Below are 20247 nucleotides of genomic sequence, written 5' to 3'. Positions count from 1 at the left end.
TTCTTTTCATTTGCTGCGCATAATCCTAACACCAGGACTTTTATTCGCTCCTGGCAATGTCTTTTTTCGATTTATCTGAAGGTATAAATTATTGGCCTCAAGCTTTACTTATTAACCATTTTCCATGGGTCCTTTTTACGTGGGTCTCCTGCAAGCTTATTAAATCTCATTCCTGCTTTCTTAATACATGTGTTATGCCTTTCGGATTTCAAATTTAGTCCATCACATTCCAGGTTAGAAATTTATAAGCCATATTCTAGAAACCCGAGTCTTTCTTTTCGCAAAGAAAACAACACAAGTCCAGCCCCAGTAATTCTGACTTGCTCTTCTTCATGAGATTCCACCTGTGCAGGATCTCCCAGCTCCTTCTAATTCTTCCTCCAGAATTCCTCCGCTTTCAGAATCATAACTGTCAACTTTTCCCTTTTCTTGCGAGGAATCCTATTCGGAATAAGGGAATTTCCCTTAAAAAGGGGAAACGTTGACAGTTATGTTCAGAATCTACACACACTTTTCTTTCTTGGCTTTCCAAGTGAAGCAGATCCCTTCAGGAAACTCCCAGCAAAAGGGTTCCTATTGCATCCCCTGCAGTTACACGCAGGGGGTTGTGAACCCTTGTATGTGTGAATGCACTTATTATCCCTGTGCGTTTATAAGAGCACGGCATTAATTTCGTGAGATCCGCACACTGATCCCATCACTTTTGGAAGCACTGCTGTGCAGCCCCATCCGAGGCATGCTTACTCAGAAGTAAGTCCTACTCTCCGATGCAGGCAGGCATGGTCATTTCTTTTCTCTTCCACATCTGCCCCCCCTTGAGTCTCCCCCGCCCAAAGGATCGCATGTGCGTTTCATTCCTGGCATGGGACACTTTTTCCTCTATTTTTCCTGGGATAGAAAGCGGCTGCAGAAGCAGGAAAATCCTCTTGGCGGGTGGAAAGATCATTTTCGGGAGGGGGGATCTCCTGCCTGGGAAGCCGCCCCCTCCATCCTTCCCCCCCCCACTCGCTGAGCTGGGGGGTTTTCCCCCGGGGGGGGTGTCTTGATGGAGCCATCTCTGAGCCCAAGACACCTCCTGCCACTGCGCAGACTTCCGCCTCTTCTCCATCCCAGCCTTTCCTTGGGATCCTGGAGCCTCTCTTTGGGGGCAGAGCCAAGGTAACCCCCCCCCCCCATGGCCACCCCCGCCTCCCTTGGTGTTATGTTAGTCTGCTTCGATGTGGGCTCCTTGGGGCAGAGGCCTTGGCACAGAGGGAGGGAAGGGGGGCAGCCCCTTGAGCGCAGGGGCGGAAGCAGGAAATCTGCGCGCATGGAGAGGTGGGCTCGGTGCCCTCGGTTTGCCAAGGGTTAAAAGGAGCCGAGCTGGATTCCTAGAGAGGACAGGAAGTGAAGGTCTGGAGAGGGAGGGGAGGATTTGGTCCCTCGGCTTCGGAAGGGTTAAAAGGAGCCGCGCTGGATTCCTAGAGAGGACAGGAAGTGAAGGTCTGGAGAGGGAGGGGAGGATTTGGTCCCTCGGTTTGCCAAGGGTTAAAAGGAGCCGCGCTGGATTCCTAGAGAGGACAGGAAGTGAAGGGGGGCAGGTCCTCCCTGGCCCAATTCTTTCTTCTCTCCCTCTGCCAAAGCTTCCTGGGTGAGTCTCCTCTCTCTTCCCCCGGAGGGGCCGTGGGGAGAAGGGGGTCCCGGGGGGCAGGGAGGGGGCATGGGGGTCCCTGCGAAGGGGAGAAATGGCAGGCAGGCGTCGGGGCGGAGAGGAGGAGGCTGGGCAAGGGGGAGAAAAGGGGGAGAAGGGCCGAAAGAAGCCGGGGAAGGAAGGGGGGACCCCGGGGTGGAGGCCGAGCCGGGAGCTCAGGTAGAGTTGCACCTTTGGGTGGGCAAAATACAGGTGGGGGGGCGGAGTGTAATTGGGGGGCTACAGATCCCTTGACCTGGTGCAGAAATCCCTTCAAAGCAATCCATTGTGGTTGTTTAGTCGTGTCCGCCTCTTCGTGACCCCCTGGACCAGAGCACGCCAGGCCCTCCTGTCTTCCGCTGCCTCCCTCATGCTGGGAGCTTCCAAAACACTGTCCCACCATCTCATCCTCCGTCCTCCCCTTCTCCTTGTGCCCTCCATCTTTCCCAACATCAGGGTCTTTTCCGGGGAGTCTTCTCTTCTCATGAGGTGGCCAAAGTCTTGGAGCCTCAGTTTCATGATCTGTCCTTCCAGTGAGCACTCAGGGCCGATTTCCTTCAGAATGGAGAGGTTTGATCTTCTTGCAGTCCATGAGACTCTGCACCATAATTCAAATGCAATGTAATGCAACCCATTACAATGATCCAATGATGCCAGAATGATGTAGAAACCCAGCCCAAGAAGTGGGGGGGGGGGATGCTGGGAGAGAGAGCAACAAATTCTGCTTCTCTTCCTCGCAGATTGGCATACCCCAGGGCACCGAGGTCCATTTGGTTCCCCCATGAAATATTTGAGCCCCCCCCCCCATTAATGGGCATTGCCATTCAACTGGTGTGTGCACGCTGCATCTTGTGATCAGCTTTGCAGGGTGGGGCTTACTTGGGTCCATGGGCGTCCGATGGGGAGAATTAAATCCTTAATTAACTGAGATTCTGCCCCTTAACATAAATCCTGGCTATGCCCGATGCCTGCTCCCTCCTAATATTTTATTCAAGTTGGCAACCCTGATTGACTGTAGCTGTTCACTGCTGCTGCTATTATGATTATTATTACTACTACTTACAAAAACAAAGGCAAAGGCAAACCAATGATCTCTCCACCCACAAACATATTGAAAAGGCCATAGAATGCTAACCAGCCAAAGGCCCAGTTACAGAAAAAGGTTTTGCCTCCTGGCACCTCAAGATGTCAGGAAGGTGCCAGGCGAGGCTCCCTTGGGAGACCTTCCCCCGAATGGGGAGCCACTGCAGAAAAGCTTCATTTGTGTGTTGCCGCCACCCAGACCTCTCATGGAGAAGGCACACAGAGAAGAGGCTGGATGGCCATCGGTCAGGGATGGTCTAGTTGAGATTGCTGCATTGCCCCAGGGGGTTGGCTAGATGACCCTCAGGGATCCCTCCCTACTCTACAACTCTCTGGCGCAGGTGTGTGAAGATTTTTAGGTACAAGTTGGATGCAGGGGGTGCATAGGATTCTAGCCCATCTTATGCACCGTTGGCTCAGGAATAAGTCCTGAGTCTCATGATGAGACTCCCAGGCTGTGCAGTCCTGCTTTTTAAATAAATGTTTTCCTTTTCAGATAATACAGAGCATGGTGAAATCCCAATAAATCGTGCCTTTGCTAGACTCTTTTCAGGCACCTGCTAAAAGCATTCTTATTTAGGCAAGCTTACTCAGATGCTTGGGAAGCTGAAGGAATTTTAATCTGTTTTAATAGTTTAGCTTTTGTATGTTTTAAAGTAGGGTTGTTAACTTTTCTTGATTTTACTGCTGTGATTTATTGTTTTGTTTTATGTTTTGGTAAACAGTTTTGCAGGTTTCTAAAAATAAACTTTATTAAATAAACAATAAATGTAAATAAAATAACAGAAGCCAAAACACAACCCATCCTGTAGATTTAAGTATCTGTCCCCAGTGGCCCACTTGTTATCAGAGGCCCAGAATCCACGTTCTTTTGTAAGAAAATATGAAATAAAGTCAAAACATTTTTGCAGGCCAAAAAAAATATATCCATATGGGGGCGTGACAGGAAATTTTCTGCAACGGGTACCACCAGACCTTGCTACGCCACTGCCAGGTGGTGCATGGGGGTCCCTAAACAAGGATAAAAGACTCCTTCTCCCAACCTTATGGGACATATGAGGAGGGATTATCAGTCATTGGGTGGCTTGTACTATTAACAGAGGACATGGAACACATAAAATCCTTTTTGGCTAACTGTAATAAAATTCTAAGCATCCTGATAGGTACTTGTAAAGCCTTCTGGAACAATCTAACAGAGCTTCTGTGGGTTTTGATAAACAAAAAATGGAAATTGGTGCAGTCTCAAAATAGGCAAGTTCTTTAAAGCTACCCAAAGCCTTTGGGAATCTTGTCCCAATAGGAGCGTAAAGCTCACCTCCGGAGTTTATAAAGGGTATACATGCCTGGTGTTCTTAAGAACACTACAGATTTAGGACATGTGGAAGATCTATACTTTGATGGCTTCCATGCCAGGGTGGGGGCCATATTTTGAGACTGGAGACTTGCAAAAATCGTGTATAAACACAGACAATATTTAAGGAGGAGTGGTGTATTCATCTCATGATATTTCAGAAACGTGGCATCACCAGCTCCTCTGCTTCCCCATACAGATTTGGTCCCCAGGCAACCCCTGACAGAGGCAAATAGGGCCACAACATCTGCCTGGCTTGCAGTGAGAGAGTTCAAAGAGTGTGAACTGGGCTCTACATACAAAGCACCTAGCATGGGGCACCTACATGTAATAGCTACTTGTCTACTTTCTGCCCATGCCCTGGGGTTGCAGTTTTCAGGATTGGGGACAGGATGGTGACTGGTTTTGGCACCAAGTTCTGTCCATAAGCACCACTGAGTTCAATGGGATCTACTCTCTTTTCACTACTGTGCAGACCATGCCAGCCTTAGGAAGTGGGGTGAGGAGCAAACAGGTGAAATTGGAACCACTGGAGATGTTTAGGAAAAGGGCTTCTGTTGGGAAGGGGCTGCCCCATTTCTGCTTCTCCAGGGTCAGGAGAATATCTAGGGCAGGAGAATCCCTGCAGGGCCTCTGAGGTTCCCTTTGCTTCTTCCTCTCTCCCAGGCTCCTCAACTGATCAGGAAGGATGAAAGAGACGGATCCTGCAAAGCTACCAAGGATGGAAGGGGGAAGATGGACGGTTGACCCGGTCAGGTTGTCTTCCGCATCCCTCCCCACAACCTCTGAGCGTTCCCTCCCAGGGATCTCAAAGAGATCTGGTGAGAATTCATACAGGGGAGAAACCCAATCAGTGCTTGGAATGTGGAAAGAGCTTCAGTCAGAGCTCCAATCTCATTTACCATCAACGAATTCATACAGGGGAGAAACCCTATCAGTGCTTTCTATAGTTTCCTTCAATGTATACCATAAATTTTTTCCAGTCACTAATAAACTTTGTATTTTTTTGGTTTCTAATTTTTTGCATCATTTTTGCTAATTCAACATATTCAAATAATCTTGTTTGCCAATCCCTAACCGTTGGTATATTTATACTTTTCCAATTTTGTGCAATTAGTATTCTGGCTGCTGCTGTCGAATATTGGAATAAAATCTTATCTTCCTTTTTAATTTCATCCCCAATTATTCCTAGTAAAAAGGCCTCTGGTCTTTTAGGGAAGGTATATTTAAATATTTTTTTAAACTCATTATAAATCAAATCCCAAAATTTCTTCATTTCCTCACAAGTCCACCACATATGGTAGAAGTTGCCTTCTTTGATTTTACACTTCCAGCAGGCCTTATTTCCTGTTTTGTACATTTTCCTACTTTTGCTGGTGTGATATACCACCTATATATCATCTTCTCCAAATTTTCTCTAAGTGTAACACTTGCCGTAAATTTTATTCCATTGTTCCATAATTTCGACCATTTTTCGTATTCTATATTATATCCCAAGTCCATTGCCCATTTTGTCATAACCTCCTTTATTTCTTCATCTTTGGTGTTCCATTCCAATAATATATCATACATTTTGGATAATAACTTGGTTTTACCTTCAATTACTTCTATCTGAAATTTGGATTTTTTTTCACTCATCCCTACTTTTTTATCTTCCATCCACATTGCATTTATTTGATGATATTATAGCCAGCCTGTTAGTTTTTCTTTCAGATCCTCATATGTTCTCAATTTCTAGCCGCTTTCTGATCTTATCAGTAGGTCTTCGTAGGTTAATCTTTCTCCTTCCATATTTGTTTTCTTAGTTATTAAAATATCCGTTGGCGATAACCACCAGGGTGTTTTCCATTCTAAGAGTTTTTTATTTTTCTCCCAAACTTCATATAGTGGTCCTCTAATAATGTGGCTTGAAAACCCTTTATGTACCATTTCTTTATTTAACCACAAGTAGGCGTGCCAGCCGAACCTATTATTGAACCCTTCTAGGTCTAATAAGTCAGTATTTTCCAAAGTTATCCACTCTTTGATCCAGCAAAGGCAGGCAGCCTCGAAATATAGTTTCAGATTTGGGACCGAGAATCCCCCTCTTTCTTTTCGATTTGTGAGCAATTTAAATCTGATTCTCGGTCTTTTCCCTTGCCATATAAACTTCGAAAGGGTTTTCTGCCAATCCTTAAACATTTTGGAACCTTTGATCACTGGTATGTTTTGGAACAGGAACAACATTTTTGGGAGTATGTTCATTTTTATTGCCGCCATCCTTCCCATCCACAAAAGTTTAACTCTATTCCATATATTTAGATCTTTTTTAATTTCCTTCCATGTTGTCAAGTAGTTATCTTGAATTAAATTTATATTTTTTGTAGTTAGCCAGATTCCCAGATATTTTATTTTTTTAGCCACCTTTATTCCATTTTGTATCTCTAATATTTCTCTTTCACCCTTTCCCAGATTCTTAGTCATCATTTTTGTCTTTAATTTATTCAATTTAAAACCGGATAGTTTGCCGTATTCTTCTAATATTTCCAGCGCCTTGCTGACACTTTTTTGCGGCTCTTCTAGGGATAGCATCAAATCGTCTGCGTAAGCTTTTAATTTATATTCTTTCGTTCCTACTTTAATCCCTCGAATCTCTGGTGTTGCTCTTATTACCGCGATTACCTCTAATACTATGATGAACAGAAGCAGGGAAAGAGGGCAACCCTGTCTTGTTCCTTTTTCGATTCTAAATGGATTTGTTAAGTTGTTATTTATGATCAATTTGGCAGACTGATTCGAATATACTGCCTTTATTCCTTTCATGAATTTGCCCTCTATCCCTGCCTTCTCCATACTTTTTAATAGGAACGACCACGAGACATTGTCGAATGCCTTCTCCGCATCAATAAAAATCAGCGCCGCAGGTATCTCATTCTTACACTCCAGATATTCAATTATGTTTATAGTATGTCTTATATTATCTTTAAGAAACCTGTTTGGGAGGAATCCTGCTTGATCTTTATGAATTAAATTTACTAAACACTTTTTAAGTCTGTTTGCCATTACCTCTGCGAAGATTTTGTAGTCATTATTTAATAATGATATAGGCCTGTAATTTTTAATGTTTAATTTGTCCGTGTCAGGTTTAGGGATCACCGTGATGTGAGCCTCTTTCCATGACTCTGGTATCTTTCCTCCCCCTAATATTTTGTTCATGATATCACATAGCACTGGCATTAGTTGATTTTCTAATACTTTGTAGTATTTTGCAGACAGTCCATCCGGTCCCGGGGCCTTCCCTAGTTTCATTTTTCTTATCGCATTCTGGATCTCTTCTATTTTTATAGGTTTGTTTAGTTGAAATCTTTCTTCCACTGTTATGGTCTTCCCGCTGCAGTCTTCTAAATATTTTTCTATTTGGTTTAAATCTTCGTCTTCCTTTTTATACAATTTCTCATAAAATTTGAGGGAAATTTTCCTTTATTCCTTTTGGATCTTCTATCAATTGCTCCCCTATTTTTATCTTATTTATCACCTTTTGTTTTTGCCTTCTTCGCAATTGCCAAGCTAGTAGTTTACCTGTTGTATTAGCTGATTCGAAATATTTTTGCTTCATTAACTTAATTTTCCATTCAATTTCTTGATTTGTCAGCATTGAATATTGTGTTTGTAATATTTTTGTTATTTGTATGTTTTGTTCATCTTTCGGATTTGTTATTAATTTTTTCTCACATTCTCTTAGCTGACTAAGAATTTCTTCTTTCTTTTGTTCCCTTATTTTCCTCTTATAGCTATTTTGCTGGATAAAGAAGCCTCTTAAGACTGCCTTGCTAGCATCCCAGACTAACTCTATACTTGATTCTGTATTAAGGTTCAAATCAAAATAGTCTTTTAAGGTTGCTTTAGCCTTTTCAATAACTTCTTCACTCTCCAATAAGTATTCATACATTCTCCATCTGAACCCCCCCTGTGATACACCTTTTATTTCCAACATTATCAAATTATGATCAGAGAGAGTTCTCGGTTGGATTTCACATTTTGAAGTTCTTAAAGTAAGTTCTCTTGAGATCCAGATTTGGTCAATTCTACCCCAGCTTTTGTGTGTTTCTGAGAAAAAGGTGAATTGCTTCTCCATTGGATGTTTGTGTCTCCAGATGTCTATTAAATCTAGATTTTCTTCTAAATTATTAAAGGATCTTCGCAGCTTCCCTTGATTATGCTTTTTCTTTTCTGTTTGTCTGTCAATTTCTGGTACTGGTACTCCGTTGAAATCTCCCAGTAATATCGTCCTGTTACACTCTTAACTCTAATAATATTTGCTCTAATTTCTTAAAGAATTCCAATTTGTTCGAATTCGGGGCATATATATTTATCACATTAAGTTTTTCACCCTGGAAATTAATTTGCACCCCCAATATCCTTCCTTCATCATCTTTATAAATCAATTTAGGTTCCCATTTTTCATTGACATATGTTACTACTACTCTTTTTTTTCTGCGATGGAATTTATGAATTCAACTCCCAGTTTTTTATTTATCAAAATGTGTTTATGTCTTTTGGTCACATGTGTCTCCTGCATACAGATGAAATTAAGGTTCTTTCTTTTCAAGACATTCACAATTTTATTCCTCTTGGTTTTCTCATTCACACCATTCACATTCCATGACAAAATTTTTAGATTCATTGTTATATTTACTTTCCGATGTACAAATAATTAATTTGTATCCGAGCGGTTTTGTTTTCTGTTTCCTCTTCCTCTTTTTCCACTTCCTCTTCCACTATTCCCTCTTCTCCTTCCTCCTCCTCCTCTCCTCTTTCCCTTCCCTTATCCTCCTGTTCTCCTCCCTTCTCTCTTCTTCTTCTTCTCTCTTCTAGGTCACCATTTTTCCCTCCATATCTCTCCTCCACTTTCCCAAGATCTTTTTCATATCTACGTAGAAATTTACCCACTTCCTGGCTTTCAGTGATCTTAAATCTTTTATCTTTATAGAAAAAGGAAATCCCTTCAGGGAATTCCCATCTATGTTGTATCCTGTTCTTTTTTAGAACGCTCACTAACTGTTTGTATCCCTCTCTTTTGTGTAGGAGTCTGGTTGGTATTTCTTTAAAGATGATAATTGGTCTGCCTTCAATTATCAGTTTCTTTTGATAACTTTCTCTTAAGATTGTATTTCTCATCTCTATCGAGTTAAATATAACTAAGCAGTCTCCCGGGACTTTTTTGGATTTTACTTGTTTAGACCTTATTTTTATTCTAAAAGCATTTTCTATCGTGTATGCAATCTCTTCTTCCTTCAGTTCTAACCATTTTGCTAATTCTTTAATCATTTTTTCTTTGATGTTCTCATTAGTTTCTTCTCCTACTCCTCTGAACTTTAAATTTAACTGTTTTTGTTTCATTTCCATCATCGCTAAATTATCCAAAACTTGATCTTGGTTCCTGTTCAATTCTCCAAGTTCCTCTTTTATCCTGTCTGTCTCCTTCCTTTGTTCCTTCATCTCTTTTTGTGTTTTTTTGTTCGATTCTTCTAAAATCTTTGATCGAACTGTTAAGTCTTTTATTTTACTTGACAATTCCCCTACTACTCCCTCTATCTTCTTGTCAATCAACTCATGCATCTCTCCTAGCTTTTTCTCCATGTGAATTTCATTCTGTTTAAATTCCTCCTTTATTTTTAACCATAGGATGTCTAGATCTTTAATATCTTCTTGTCGAGATGCTTTCCTCTCTGATGGTGTTCCTCCTATCTTTTTTCCATTCTTCCCAGACATTTTCTCCGTTTCCACTCTCTCTCCTTTTTTTATTTTTTGTTATATATAATTAAATTTCTTGTAATATTTATTCTCTCTCCTAGAGGGCGCACAATCTTAACAAGTTTTAATTAATTATCAAGAAAATAATTACAACAGCATTCGCTTGAGCAATCTAATTCCAGGTTTTTACCAATTGCAATCAGGCAGAGAGATATGGAGTAGTTCAGTAAGTTTAACCAATCAAATTATCCCCTGTCCCTTTAAATTTCTCCTAATGCATCAAAATATTATTACTTTATAGGTTTTCCAAATCAAAATCCGTGATTTCAAATGTTCTCAAATCCCGTGCCCACTTAATTCATTTACAGTCCATACATTTCGTACATTCTAAATGTGGGTAAATCCAAAATAAACTCCTAATCAATACAATTTTGTCTGAAACTTATCAAATATATAAGGGTAAAGGCTCTATAATAAGGCCCTTAAATAAATGTCAGCCTTAAAGGGAACCTTTATGTAAAATATAAAAAGACAGGACAATCAAAAGTTTAACCTGTGACCAACTTTTTGTTTTAAATAAGGGCAGTTTATTCTTTCTTTTGTTTGATCTTCAGCCACTTGGTTAGCTTAATCCAATTCGAAGGAGGGTAGACAGTATTTGGGAACCTTTATGTAAAATATAAAACCTTTATGTAAAATATAAAAAGACAGGACAATCAAAAGTTTAACCTGTGACCAACTTTTTGTTTTAAATAAGGGCAGTTTATTCTTTCTTTTGTTTGATCTTCAGCCACTTGGTTAGCTTAATCCAATTCGAAGGAGGGTAGACAGTATTTGGGAATCTGTCTCGGTAAAGTCCCTTCTATATCCAAAAAAAAAGGAGAAGATGAAAAGCGGAAAAAAGGAAAAAAGAAAAAAGGAGGCAGAAAGTTCCAAAGCCCCAATACAGTCCAAAAACAGTCCGTGAAAAAGAGTAAGTTCTAAGTTCTAGGCTTTTCAGCCACTTGCTGGGTTATTCCAATATAAGGCTGTGTTGGGGGGAAAATCCAGGGGTCCAAAATTAAGTCCAGTCCATCAGGTGGAAGGGGGTATATGCCTCTAAGCACACCCCTCTTTGACTCAGTTCGTTAGTAATTCAGATCCAGAAAGTTCCAAATCTTTGAACGTCCAAAATATTCCAAAAATTAATCCAGTCACTCAAAAAAAAAGGGGGGGGGAGGAAAGTAAGTGTCCTACTGGGAATATATGTAGGACCCTATAAGTTCAGTTCGTATGAAATCCCCAACCATTTAGCAGGAGGAAATAAAGAGGAAATCAAAAATCCAAGTTCTTTTAAGGGGGGGGGGAGGTTAGAGTCCGAAGTTGAGGTTTGGGGGGAAAAGAAACATTTACTTGCCCAAAATATGAGATAAAAAGTCCAAAATTTGAAGCAGATAGAGTAGTGAGTGGGGCGCCTTAGCACCTTTGAAGCCTTTGTATTTATTCCGTCTTTACCTCCTCTCCCTTCTCTATATTTCCGTCTTAAGATTTAAGGCTTTAACATGCTCTTTTTCTTTGTAGCCACTCTGTTTAGTTCTTCCACATTCTTTAGTGCTTTCCCCAAAGGAAATACAAAGTCTCTAAGTATCTTTTCTTTCTGCTACTTTTATTTTATTTTGTTTCCATTGCCTCGCTTAATTGCTGCTGAGGGCTTTCACTTTTCTGTTTCTACAGTGGGTGACTGGTCATTTCCTTTTTCGCTCTTACGACTTTATATCCTGCGCCATTTTGACTCCGAAAAACAGGTCGGGCTCCTCATTTAAGTCCTTTTACATCGAGAGCTCACTTAGTGTATAATCCAGATTTTTAGCCCAAGATTGTTCCCAAAACACTAAGGGTTCTGTTCTTAAAGTTACGGAGGTTTGTCGCCTTTCCAGTGAGAGCTAGAGGCATCGCCACACGGGGTCCGCAGAGCTTACCGTTCGCGTTTCTCAGTCCCGTCGCTCCCGAGTCTTTAAAAAAAAAAACCCGAAAAAACGACGGAACCACTCCAACGCTGCTGGTTAGCTTTTTCCCCCAAGAGTACCCCTCTTGAGATTTCGTGGGTCACAGTGCCTTTGCGTTGCCCCCAAGCCCCCGTGGAGCTCGGAAAAGCTCTTCAGCGGCTTCTCTGCGCTCCCTGCTGCTTGCGATCCAAACCGGAAGTCCCCCTCCCAGGGATCTCAAAGAGATCTGGTGAGTTCCAGGGGAGTGGAGATGCGGACATGGATGGATAGAGCTGGAGAGGTATTGGGGCTTGCTCAGTTTGGGGGTGGGGGGAGGCAGGCAGGCGGATGGAGATGGAGAAGGGGAGCACCTTTCCGGGCTCCTCCACCTGCCTGCCTGAACCTCCGCTGTTTGGAGGGAGACCAACAGCGTCTGGGATTCTAACATCCCCATTGTGAACCCTGAATGGAGGGATATCAACTCTTTCCTCTGTGAATGTTCTCCACCTAGTCATGCCTTTTTAAACAAGGACCAGACTTGTCTGAACCTCCCAGGCATTCTTCAATATTGGCTTCAGAGCTTTTAGGGAAGCTGAAATAACTTCTGTGAGGTCTGTTGTTTTGGCTTCTGTCTGCATTTGACTGACCTCGGAGATGGAGTGGATTCCAGGATTGAGCCAAACAAAATCTATCCCAGATTAAAACCAAGCAATATGTCAGTTAATACCAATAAACAAAGGCAATGAAAACTATAGTAAGGCCTCACATCTAAATCTCTCCAGTTCTTCCTCTGTCACAAGCATTTATTAACTTTGTTCAATAATGGATGTGAACCATGTCGCCTTCGCTCTGAGTGGGGTTTGGGTCCAGGGCAGCAATGCAGAGTTTGCATGACTTACACTAACATGGCAGTGCATTGCTGGGAGAGGGGGGTCAGGATTTGATACTTCTGTGTCATATGCGCCCCTGTCACAGTATGCTGGCAGTGTGGTCCCACCGGTTTCAAGAGTCAGGTGCCCCGCAGGCATGCAGAAATGCTGGGGGGTCAAAGATGCCACACATTGACAATGACATTAAGTTAGACTCCAGCGATGTCTGCTTGAGGCTGAAACAGCACTCTCAAGTCTCGCAGTGGGGGGGGGGGCTTTGTTCAATAATCTGGAGCGCCATTTCTTTCCGAGGCTCTAATTAGCTTCTCTTTTCATTGCAGATGGTGAAGAACTGGAAGAGAAGAACAAGGGGGACCAGAACAGAATCCACATAGCAGAGAAGTCATATAAATATTCAGAGTGTGGAGAGAACATCCGTCAGAGCTCCCAGTCCACTTCCCATCAAAGAAAGAGCTTCGTTAGGAGGGATAGCTTCACTTCACACGAAAGAACAAAGAGTAGGGAGAAATTGTATCAGTGCAGAGAATGTGGAAAGAGTTTCACTCGGAAGGGCAGTCTTACTTCCCATCATAGAATTCATACAGGAGAGAAACCCTATAACTGCATGGAATGTGGAAAGAGCTTTAGTTACAGCCACCAACTCACTCCCCATCAAAGAATTCATACAGGGGAAAAACCCTATCATTGCTTGCAGTGTGGAAAGAGCTTCAGTCGGAAGGCTCATCTCACTTCCCATCAAAGAATTCATACGGGGGAGAAACCCTATCAGTGCTTCGAATGTGGAAAGAGCTTCTGGGACGGGTCTAAGCTCAGTATCCACCAAAGAATTCATACCGGGGAGAAACCATATCCATGCCTGGAATGTGGAAAAAGCTTCAATGTCAGGCAAAGTCTCACTTCCCATCAAAGAGTTCATACAGGGGAGAAACCCTATCAGTGCTTTGAATGTGGAAAGAGCTTCCGGGAGGGGACTAAGCTCAGTATCCACCAAAGAATTCATACCAGGGAGAAACCATATCCATGCCTGGAATGTGGGAAAAGCTTCAATCTCAGGGACAGTCTCACTTCCCATCAAAGAGTTCATATAGGGGAGGAACCTTTTCAATGTCAGGAGTGTGGAAAGAGCTTCAGTTTCAGGCAAAGTCTCACTTCCCATCAGAGAGTTCATACAGGGGAGAAACCCTATCAGTGCTTCGAATGTGGAAAGAGCTTCAGTCAGAGCTCCGGTCTCACTTCCCATCAACGAATTCATACAGGGGAGAAACCCTATCAGTGCATCGAATGTGGGAAGAGCTTCAGTCAAAGCACCCATCTCACTTCCCATCAACGAATTCATACAGGGGAAAAACCATATCCATGCCTGGAATGTGGGAAGAGCTTTAGTCTCAGGCACAATCTCATGACCCATCAAAGAATTCATACAGGTAAAACCAAAAAACAAACAAACAAACAAAAATATTAAACAACCCTTACAAAGCACAAGTGTATAAAAAAGAGAAGGCAGGAGAATAACTAAAAATACCCTTTATCACCTTTGTATCATATATATCATATCATTTATCAACCCATAGAAAGGCAGGCTCCCCCAGCTCTCCCCTGGGTGCCCCCCTCTTTTCCCCATCTCCTACCCTGAGAGATCCTTCACTGCGTTCCTTGCAGGCCCCTCCCCCCTTCCTGTTTTATATAATTTTTAAACCTTTATTATACCGAAATCTTAGAAATACATACAATATAAAACATTACATTCCAACATTACAGATTATGAATACACGCCTTCCCCTCTGTCCCTGGACCCCTTTTGAACCAAGGGGCGGCAACGAGGAGAAGCGATCTTCTCCCCTCCTCCCCTTGCTTCTAAAGCGCGCGCCTTCCCCTCTCTCCCCAGACCCCTTTTGAACCAAGGGGCAGCAACGGGGAGAAGTGATCTTCTCCCCACCGCCCCTTGCTTTAAACAGGTCCGGGGACAGAGGGGAAGGCACGCGGCGCTTCCCCTCTGTCCCCGGACGGTCTCCATAGGAACGCATTGATTGATTTTCAATGCATTCCTATGGGAAACCGTGCTTCGCAAGACAAAAAACTCGCAAGAAGAAAAAACTTGCGGAAGGAATTAATTTCATCTTGCGAGGCACCACTGTAGTTTCCTAAATTCCCACACACACACACACCTCACATTCTCCTTTTGGGTTCTAGTTTTCTCCAATATTTCCTTACATTACAAGACTCATTCGATATACTGTTGTTAGCTGCTCTGAGCCCAGCTTCGGCTGGGGAGGGCAGGATATAAATAAATAATTATTATTATTATCATCATCATCATCATCATTATCTGCCATAAAGCTTTTGTTATCACAGTAATCTTTAAGATATTCTTTGATTACTTTCCATTCTTTATTACTACTCTGGTTATCCTTGCTGCTAATAATAATAAAAAATTATTTATACCCCGCCCATCTGGCTGGGTTTCCCCAGCCACTCTGGGCAGCTTCCAACAAAACACTAAAATACAATAACCTATTAAACATTAAAAACTTCCTTAAACAGGGCTGCCTTTAGATGTCTTCTAAAGGTTTGGTAGTTATTTTGCCACTACCAAGAAGCCCCTCTGCCTGGTTCCCTGTAACTTGGCTTCTCGCAGCGAGGGAACCGCCAGAAGGCCCTCGGCGCTGGACCGCAGTGTCCAGGCAGAACGATGGGGGAGGAGACGCTCCTTCAGATATACTGGACCAAGGCCGTTTAGGGCTTTAAAGGTCAGCACCAACACTTTGAATTGTGCTCAGAAACATACTGGGAGCCAGTGTAGGTCTTTCAAGACTGGTGTTATATGGTCTTGGCAGCCGCTCCCAGTCACCAATCTAGCTGCTGCATTCTGGATTAGTTGCAATTTCCGGGCCACCTTCAAAGCTAGCCCCACATAGAACGCATTGCAGTAGTCCAAGCAAGAGATAACCAGAGCATGCACCACTCTGGCGAGACAGTCTGCAGGCAGGCAGGGTCTCATCCTGCGTACTAGATGGAGCTGATAAACAGCTGCCCTCGACACAGAATTGACCTGCTCCTCCATGGACAGCTGTGCGTCCAGAATGACTCCCAGGCTGCGCAGCTGGTCCTTCAGGGGCACAGTTACCCCATTCAGGACCAGGGTGTCCCCTACACTTGCCCGCCTCCTGTCCCCCCAAAACAGTACTTCTGTCTTGTCAGGATTCAACCTCAATCTGTTAGCCGCCATGCATCCTCCAGACACTCACACAGGACCTTCACCGCTTTCACTGGTTCCGATTTGAAAGAGAGGTAGAGATGGGTATCATCCGTATACTGATGAACACCCAGTGGCTGCATGTAGATGTTGAAAAGCATGGGGGAGAGGACAGAACCCTGAGGTACCCCACAAGTGAGAGCCCAGGGGTCTGAACACTCATCCCCCACCACCACTTTCTGAACACGGCCCTGAATTGAAAGTATACTAGCAGTTTGGTTTGCCATTTGAGTTTTGAGGGGATGGTTTTGCTTTTCCAACTTTTCGCAATTCGAATGCTGGCAGCAGTTGTGGCATACATAAATAATGGTCTATTTGACTTCTTGATTTCCGTTGTCATGATTCCTAACAAAAAAGTCTCCGGGCTCTTGGAAGGTGTGAATACTGGAAATCTGTCCTCCTCCTATGTGTGTCCTCCTTAATTCAAAATAAAGGAATCTTAATATAAAACATACAAATATAGATGAAAGGAAACTCTCATCTGCCTGTCTGAAAATTATCTGTAGCGACAATTATTCAGAATTTGAGCTCCAGAATAAACCCAGCTGTATTTAATACCCAGCCTTTTCCCTTCCCTTCTGCAAGATGACACTTTCCCTACATTTCCCTCCCTAGCCCAGCCTTCAAATCTTAACCACTCAGACAGGGCAATATGACTCTTATAATAATCGTCTAATAATCCAAATTAGTATTTCTCCAGTTTCTCGGTCCAGTTCCTTTAAAACCTTTTAAAAGCCATTCCATCAAATCTCAGGCAAGTCACAATCCAAAATTCTTGTCTCTTTTAATCATCCAATTCCTGCTTTCTCTTCTTTTCCTAATCTTTGAAGATTTTAATCCACTGGGGATGGGGAAGAAGGCATCTTCATTCCCTTTCCTCAGAGTTTCCCTCAAACGAGATCGCAGCTTGCGTTGTCAACAGTTCAAGGAGCTGCATTGCATCCCCTTTTGCTGGCTGTATATTTTTCTCTGCCGCTCATTCCCACACCCGCTCAGCCCAACCTCAGCTTTCCATGGGGCTCTTTCTCTCCCCTCCTGTTCTTCCCTCGCCTGCTCAACAGAACCTCCTGCCTCTCCCAGCGACTCCTTCCCAACGACTCCCAGCTTATGACCCACACATTCCCCTCGGTCTCTTTTTCTGGGTCTTCAGTCCCAAGGAGCAGAGCTGCAGAAGCTTCGTTTTTGGAGTGGCTGCATCTGGTTCTCCAAAAACCACGCAGAGGCAAAGTTCACTGGCAAAAGAACAACTTTCTGCTAAAGGGTTTTCAACTTCATTACAGAAAAAAAACTTTAGGAAACCTAGCAGATGTGAAAGTAAGAGAGAAACAGCCCATTGAGCTCACAGATTTATCTTTCTGGCTCAGTGTGCCCTTGAGAGAACAAAAGGCAAATATAATATATCCAGCTGCCTCAGCAGAAAAGAACCTTCCGGAAGGAACCAGTATTTTCCGGTTTCTGCCCTCAAGACTTGAGCCATGACATTTTACCCCTCTGCCAGAAGAGCCTCTTTAGCTCCCGAGTTTCTGTGGCAACACTTTTTGGGATGTGGTTCTTTGCAGGCACATTTGTATTTCAATAAAAGCCTATCTTTCCACTTGGAGACTTCCTCCTTTTCTTTTGGGTTTCTGTGGGTAACCTCCAGTCTAGGAACCGCTTTTTGAATTCTGCTACATACACATGACTGAATGGAAAAAATAAATTTGAAAGTAATTTATAATGAGACTGAAACACTAAAATAATTGATAGAAACAACTCTTAAAACATTCAAAAAATGAATCAGCGATAAATTTTAAAACGTAACTTTTCCATACTGTGAAGTTCATGTTACAGTTTGTTGGGAGGGGGGCATTATTCCAAAGCAGAGCCCATCTTTTTCACAGGATCCTTATTAAACTAGGGAATGTCTGCATGCGATCCCAGCTCTACAGCTCACATAAACACCACAGAGAAGGTGGCCGAAGCCTGAAAGGCGAAAGCATCAGCCTTGAATGCAGGAGTCAGGGACGCTTCTCTCCCCCCCCCCCCCGGAGACCTGGGACTCCTTCTCCTTCAGAAGGGACCTCCAAGGAGGAAGCCAGGGCGGATCAGTCCCTGGACCTTAGAGGCGATTTGTTGGCTCATCTGGAAAGATGCTGTATAATTTTCCTTTCCCCGTTTGCCATTTGGGGTTCCCCCTTCCGCACCACAAGGTTCCTCCTGAAGTGATGGACATGAGGCAGGAGTTGAGAATGCAGGTGAGCTTTGCACAGGTGAGCTGCATGCAAGCTGCCAGCCAGCCCTGTGGAGCCTCCTTTTATTGACAGAAATATGCAAACCCAGGCAGATACATTTGGGGCTGTGACCTTTACACATCTTCCAGTCCTGAGATAGTGGGGTGGTACAAAGTTATTTTGGCACCTGTTTCCACTGCGTCATTTTCCCCTTGCACAGTGTATGACGAAGGAGACAAAAGGTCTCCGAGACAAAGGTTACAGACAGGACACCGCAGACTACTGCAGAGAATACGATATTCAGACAGCTGTGGCTTGTCTGTAAGGGAGGGTGTGCCCCGCACCCCAAGGTCACGCGTGGAGGCAGACTGTGGCTGCCTGCGGGAGGGGAGTGTGCTCCCTCCGGACCCCACGATCATCCGTACACCTCCAAGGCCTTGGGGAAGGAAACTAAGGCAGGCTTAGCCATGGCAAGAGGAAGAGCTCTGGTTGCTCCTGCAGGGCTCTGCAGGGGATTCAGGCTGGGGGGGCCCTGTCTCTTCCTCTGGCCATTGCAGCCCCCAGGAAGCCGTGGAAGAACGGCAGGAGACCTTCAGCAGAGAACAGCCAAGCTCGGTTCTCTCCGCAATGGCTTCCTCTTCTGAGAGCTCCCTTTCTTGTTTGGGCTAGACCAGGAGGAGCCCAGTTCAACCAGTTCCCCAGAGTGCCCCCACTGGGCTCCAGTGGCCCCCTGAGACCGTAGGGATCCGGAGTGGGGGCAACTTCTGTTGAACTACCGCCTGAGGGGGAGGAACAGATGTCTTGGCCCATTTGGGGGGCAAGTGAGGGCCATCCAGAAAGGGCTCCTGGGACCCCGAGGGGCCAGAAGGGGAGTCTCCAGCCTTGTCTGGGGAAGAGCCCCTCTTTCCCCTAGGCCTGCAGGTGGAGCCCTTCTGCTTGTTCTGGCTCTTGGGGTGACGAAGGAAGCCGGTCCAGGGGAAAAACTCCCCTGAGGGAACCTTCACCCTCTGAGGGGATAAAGCCCCTCTTCTTCTTCTTCTTTGGCCTCAGAGACAGAGTGGGGCTTTCCCTCCTCCTGTTCTGGCCGATAACCTGGAAGATCCCCCAAGGCATCTTGCCTGGCATCTCCCAATGGAGAGGCCTCCTCCGCTGGGCCAACATGGCGAGGAGAGAGGCTGCCCTGCGGAGGCAAAGCCATCATGGCAGGAAGGCGGCTGAGGATGCCCCATGAGCGCTGGCACCCGAAGGTGCCGCCCTCCTTCAGCTGGGAGGAGAGACCAGAGGGCGTGGGACTCGTGAGGCCCACAGGGAAGCCATGGCGTCTCTGGGAGCGGCTGGGGCTTCCAGAAGAAACAACATGGCATTCCCGCCTTTTTTGGAAAAGGGTGGGAAACGCCATCTCCTGGCCCTGCCGCCTCTGTGGGCTTTTCCTGGGCCTGCCTGGCCATGGGGGGGGGGGGGAATCCAGCTGCCCCCAAAACAATGGGGGAAAGAGGAACAGGAAGAGAATGAAGGAGAAATGAAGAAGCAGCTGGGAGGGGGAGCAGCCAAGAGGGAAACTCAGGGGGAAAACTCCCTCAGGAAACCAGGCGAAGGAGAAGACCAGGCCCAGGGGAATCTGAAAGGGGATTGGCCAGCTGTCCATGGGGAGGCTTCTGATTGGTCCAGCCCCGCTCGGGTGGGAAATGGGGTCAAAATCCGCTTGGAAGGGGGGGAAACATCCTTTTCGGGGGGGGGATCTCCTGCCTGGGAAGCCGCCCCCTCCATCCTTCCCCCCCCCTCGCTGAGCTGGGGGTTTTTCCCCGGGGGGGGGGGTGTCTTGATGGAGCCATCTCTGAGCCCAAGACACCTCCTGCCACTGCGCAGACTTCCGCCTCTTCTCCATCCCAGCCTTTCCTTGGGATCCTGGAGCCTCTCTTTGGGGGGAGAGCCAAGGTAACCCCCCCCCCCCATGGCCACCCCCGCCTCCCTTGGTGTTAGTCTGCTTCGATGTGGGCTCCTTGGGGCAGAGGCCTTGGCACAGAGGGAGGGAAGGGGGGCAGCCCCTAGAGCACAGGCGCAGAAGCAGGAAATCTGCGCGCATGGAGAGGTGGG

At 44.8% G+C, this 20247-nt stretch overlaps 2 protein-coding genes and 1 long non-coding RNA gene across 4 annotated transcripts in view; all 3 read left to right on the top strand.

Moving 5' to 3' along the window:
* Positions 1-14041, top strand: part of LOC307199136 (uncharacterized protein) — a 32872-nt gene extending 18831 nt beyond the window's left edge. For both annotated transcript variants that reach the window (XM_079946807.1, XM_079946806.1), the window contains exon 3: positions 13863-14041. The gene's annotated coding sequence lies outside the window, so the exon portion shown is untranslated. The remainder of the gene's footprint in view (positions 1-13862) is intronic.
* On the top strand, positions 1569-14461 carry LOC307199217 (uncharacterized protein). The gene is made up of 3 exons (XM_079946976.1): positions 1569-1630; positions 4770-4924; positions 13011-14461. Exons 2-3 carry the CDS (start codon positions 4792-4794, stop codon positions 14150-14152), a joined length of 1275 nt encoding a protein of 424 aa, XP_079803102.1. The 5' UTR covers positions 1569-1630; positions 4770-4791; the 3' UTR covers positions 14153-14461.
* Positions 14462-14679: 218 nt separating this feature from the next.
* LOC307199346 lies at positions 14680-17537 on the top strand. The gene is made up of 2 exons (XR_013831910.1): positions 14680-16156; positions 17320-17537. It is a non-coding gene; the product is annotated as an uncharacterized lncRNA (long non-coding RNA).
* Positions 17538-20247: the final 2710 nt, after the last annotated feature.

Source organism: Podarcis cretensis (assembly GCF_951804945.1).
Source record: "Podarcis cretensis genome assembly, chromosome: 12".
Taxonomy (NCBI): domain Eukaryota; kingdom Metazoa; phylum Chordata; class Lepidosauria; order Squamata; family Lacertidae; genus Podarcis; species Podarcis cretensis.
The sequence above is the reverse complement of the archived record's forward strand: the minus strand, read 5'-3'. Positions and strand labels throughout refer to the sequence as shown.

Excerpts from the sequence above, each read along its gene's own strand:
- LOC307199217 (XM_079946976.1), top strand. The coding sequence starts at position 4,792 with ATGAAAGAGACGGATCCTGCAAAGCTACCAAGGATGGAAGGGGGAAGA. Across the intron at positions 4,925-13,010 it reads AGGGATCTCAAAGAGATCTG|ATGGTGAAGAACTGGAAGAG; the intron begins GTGAGAATTCAT and ends TTTTCATTGCAG.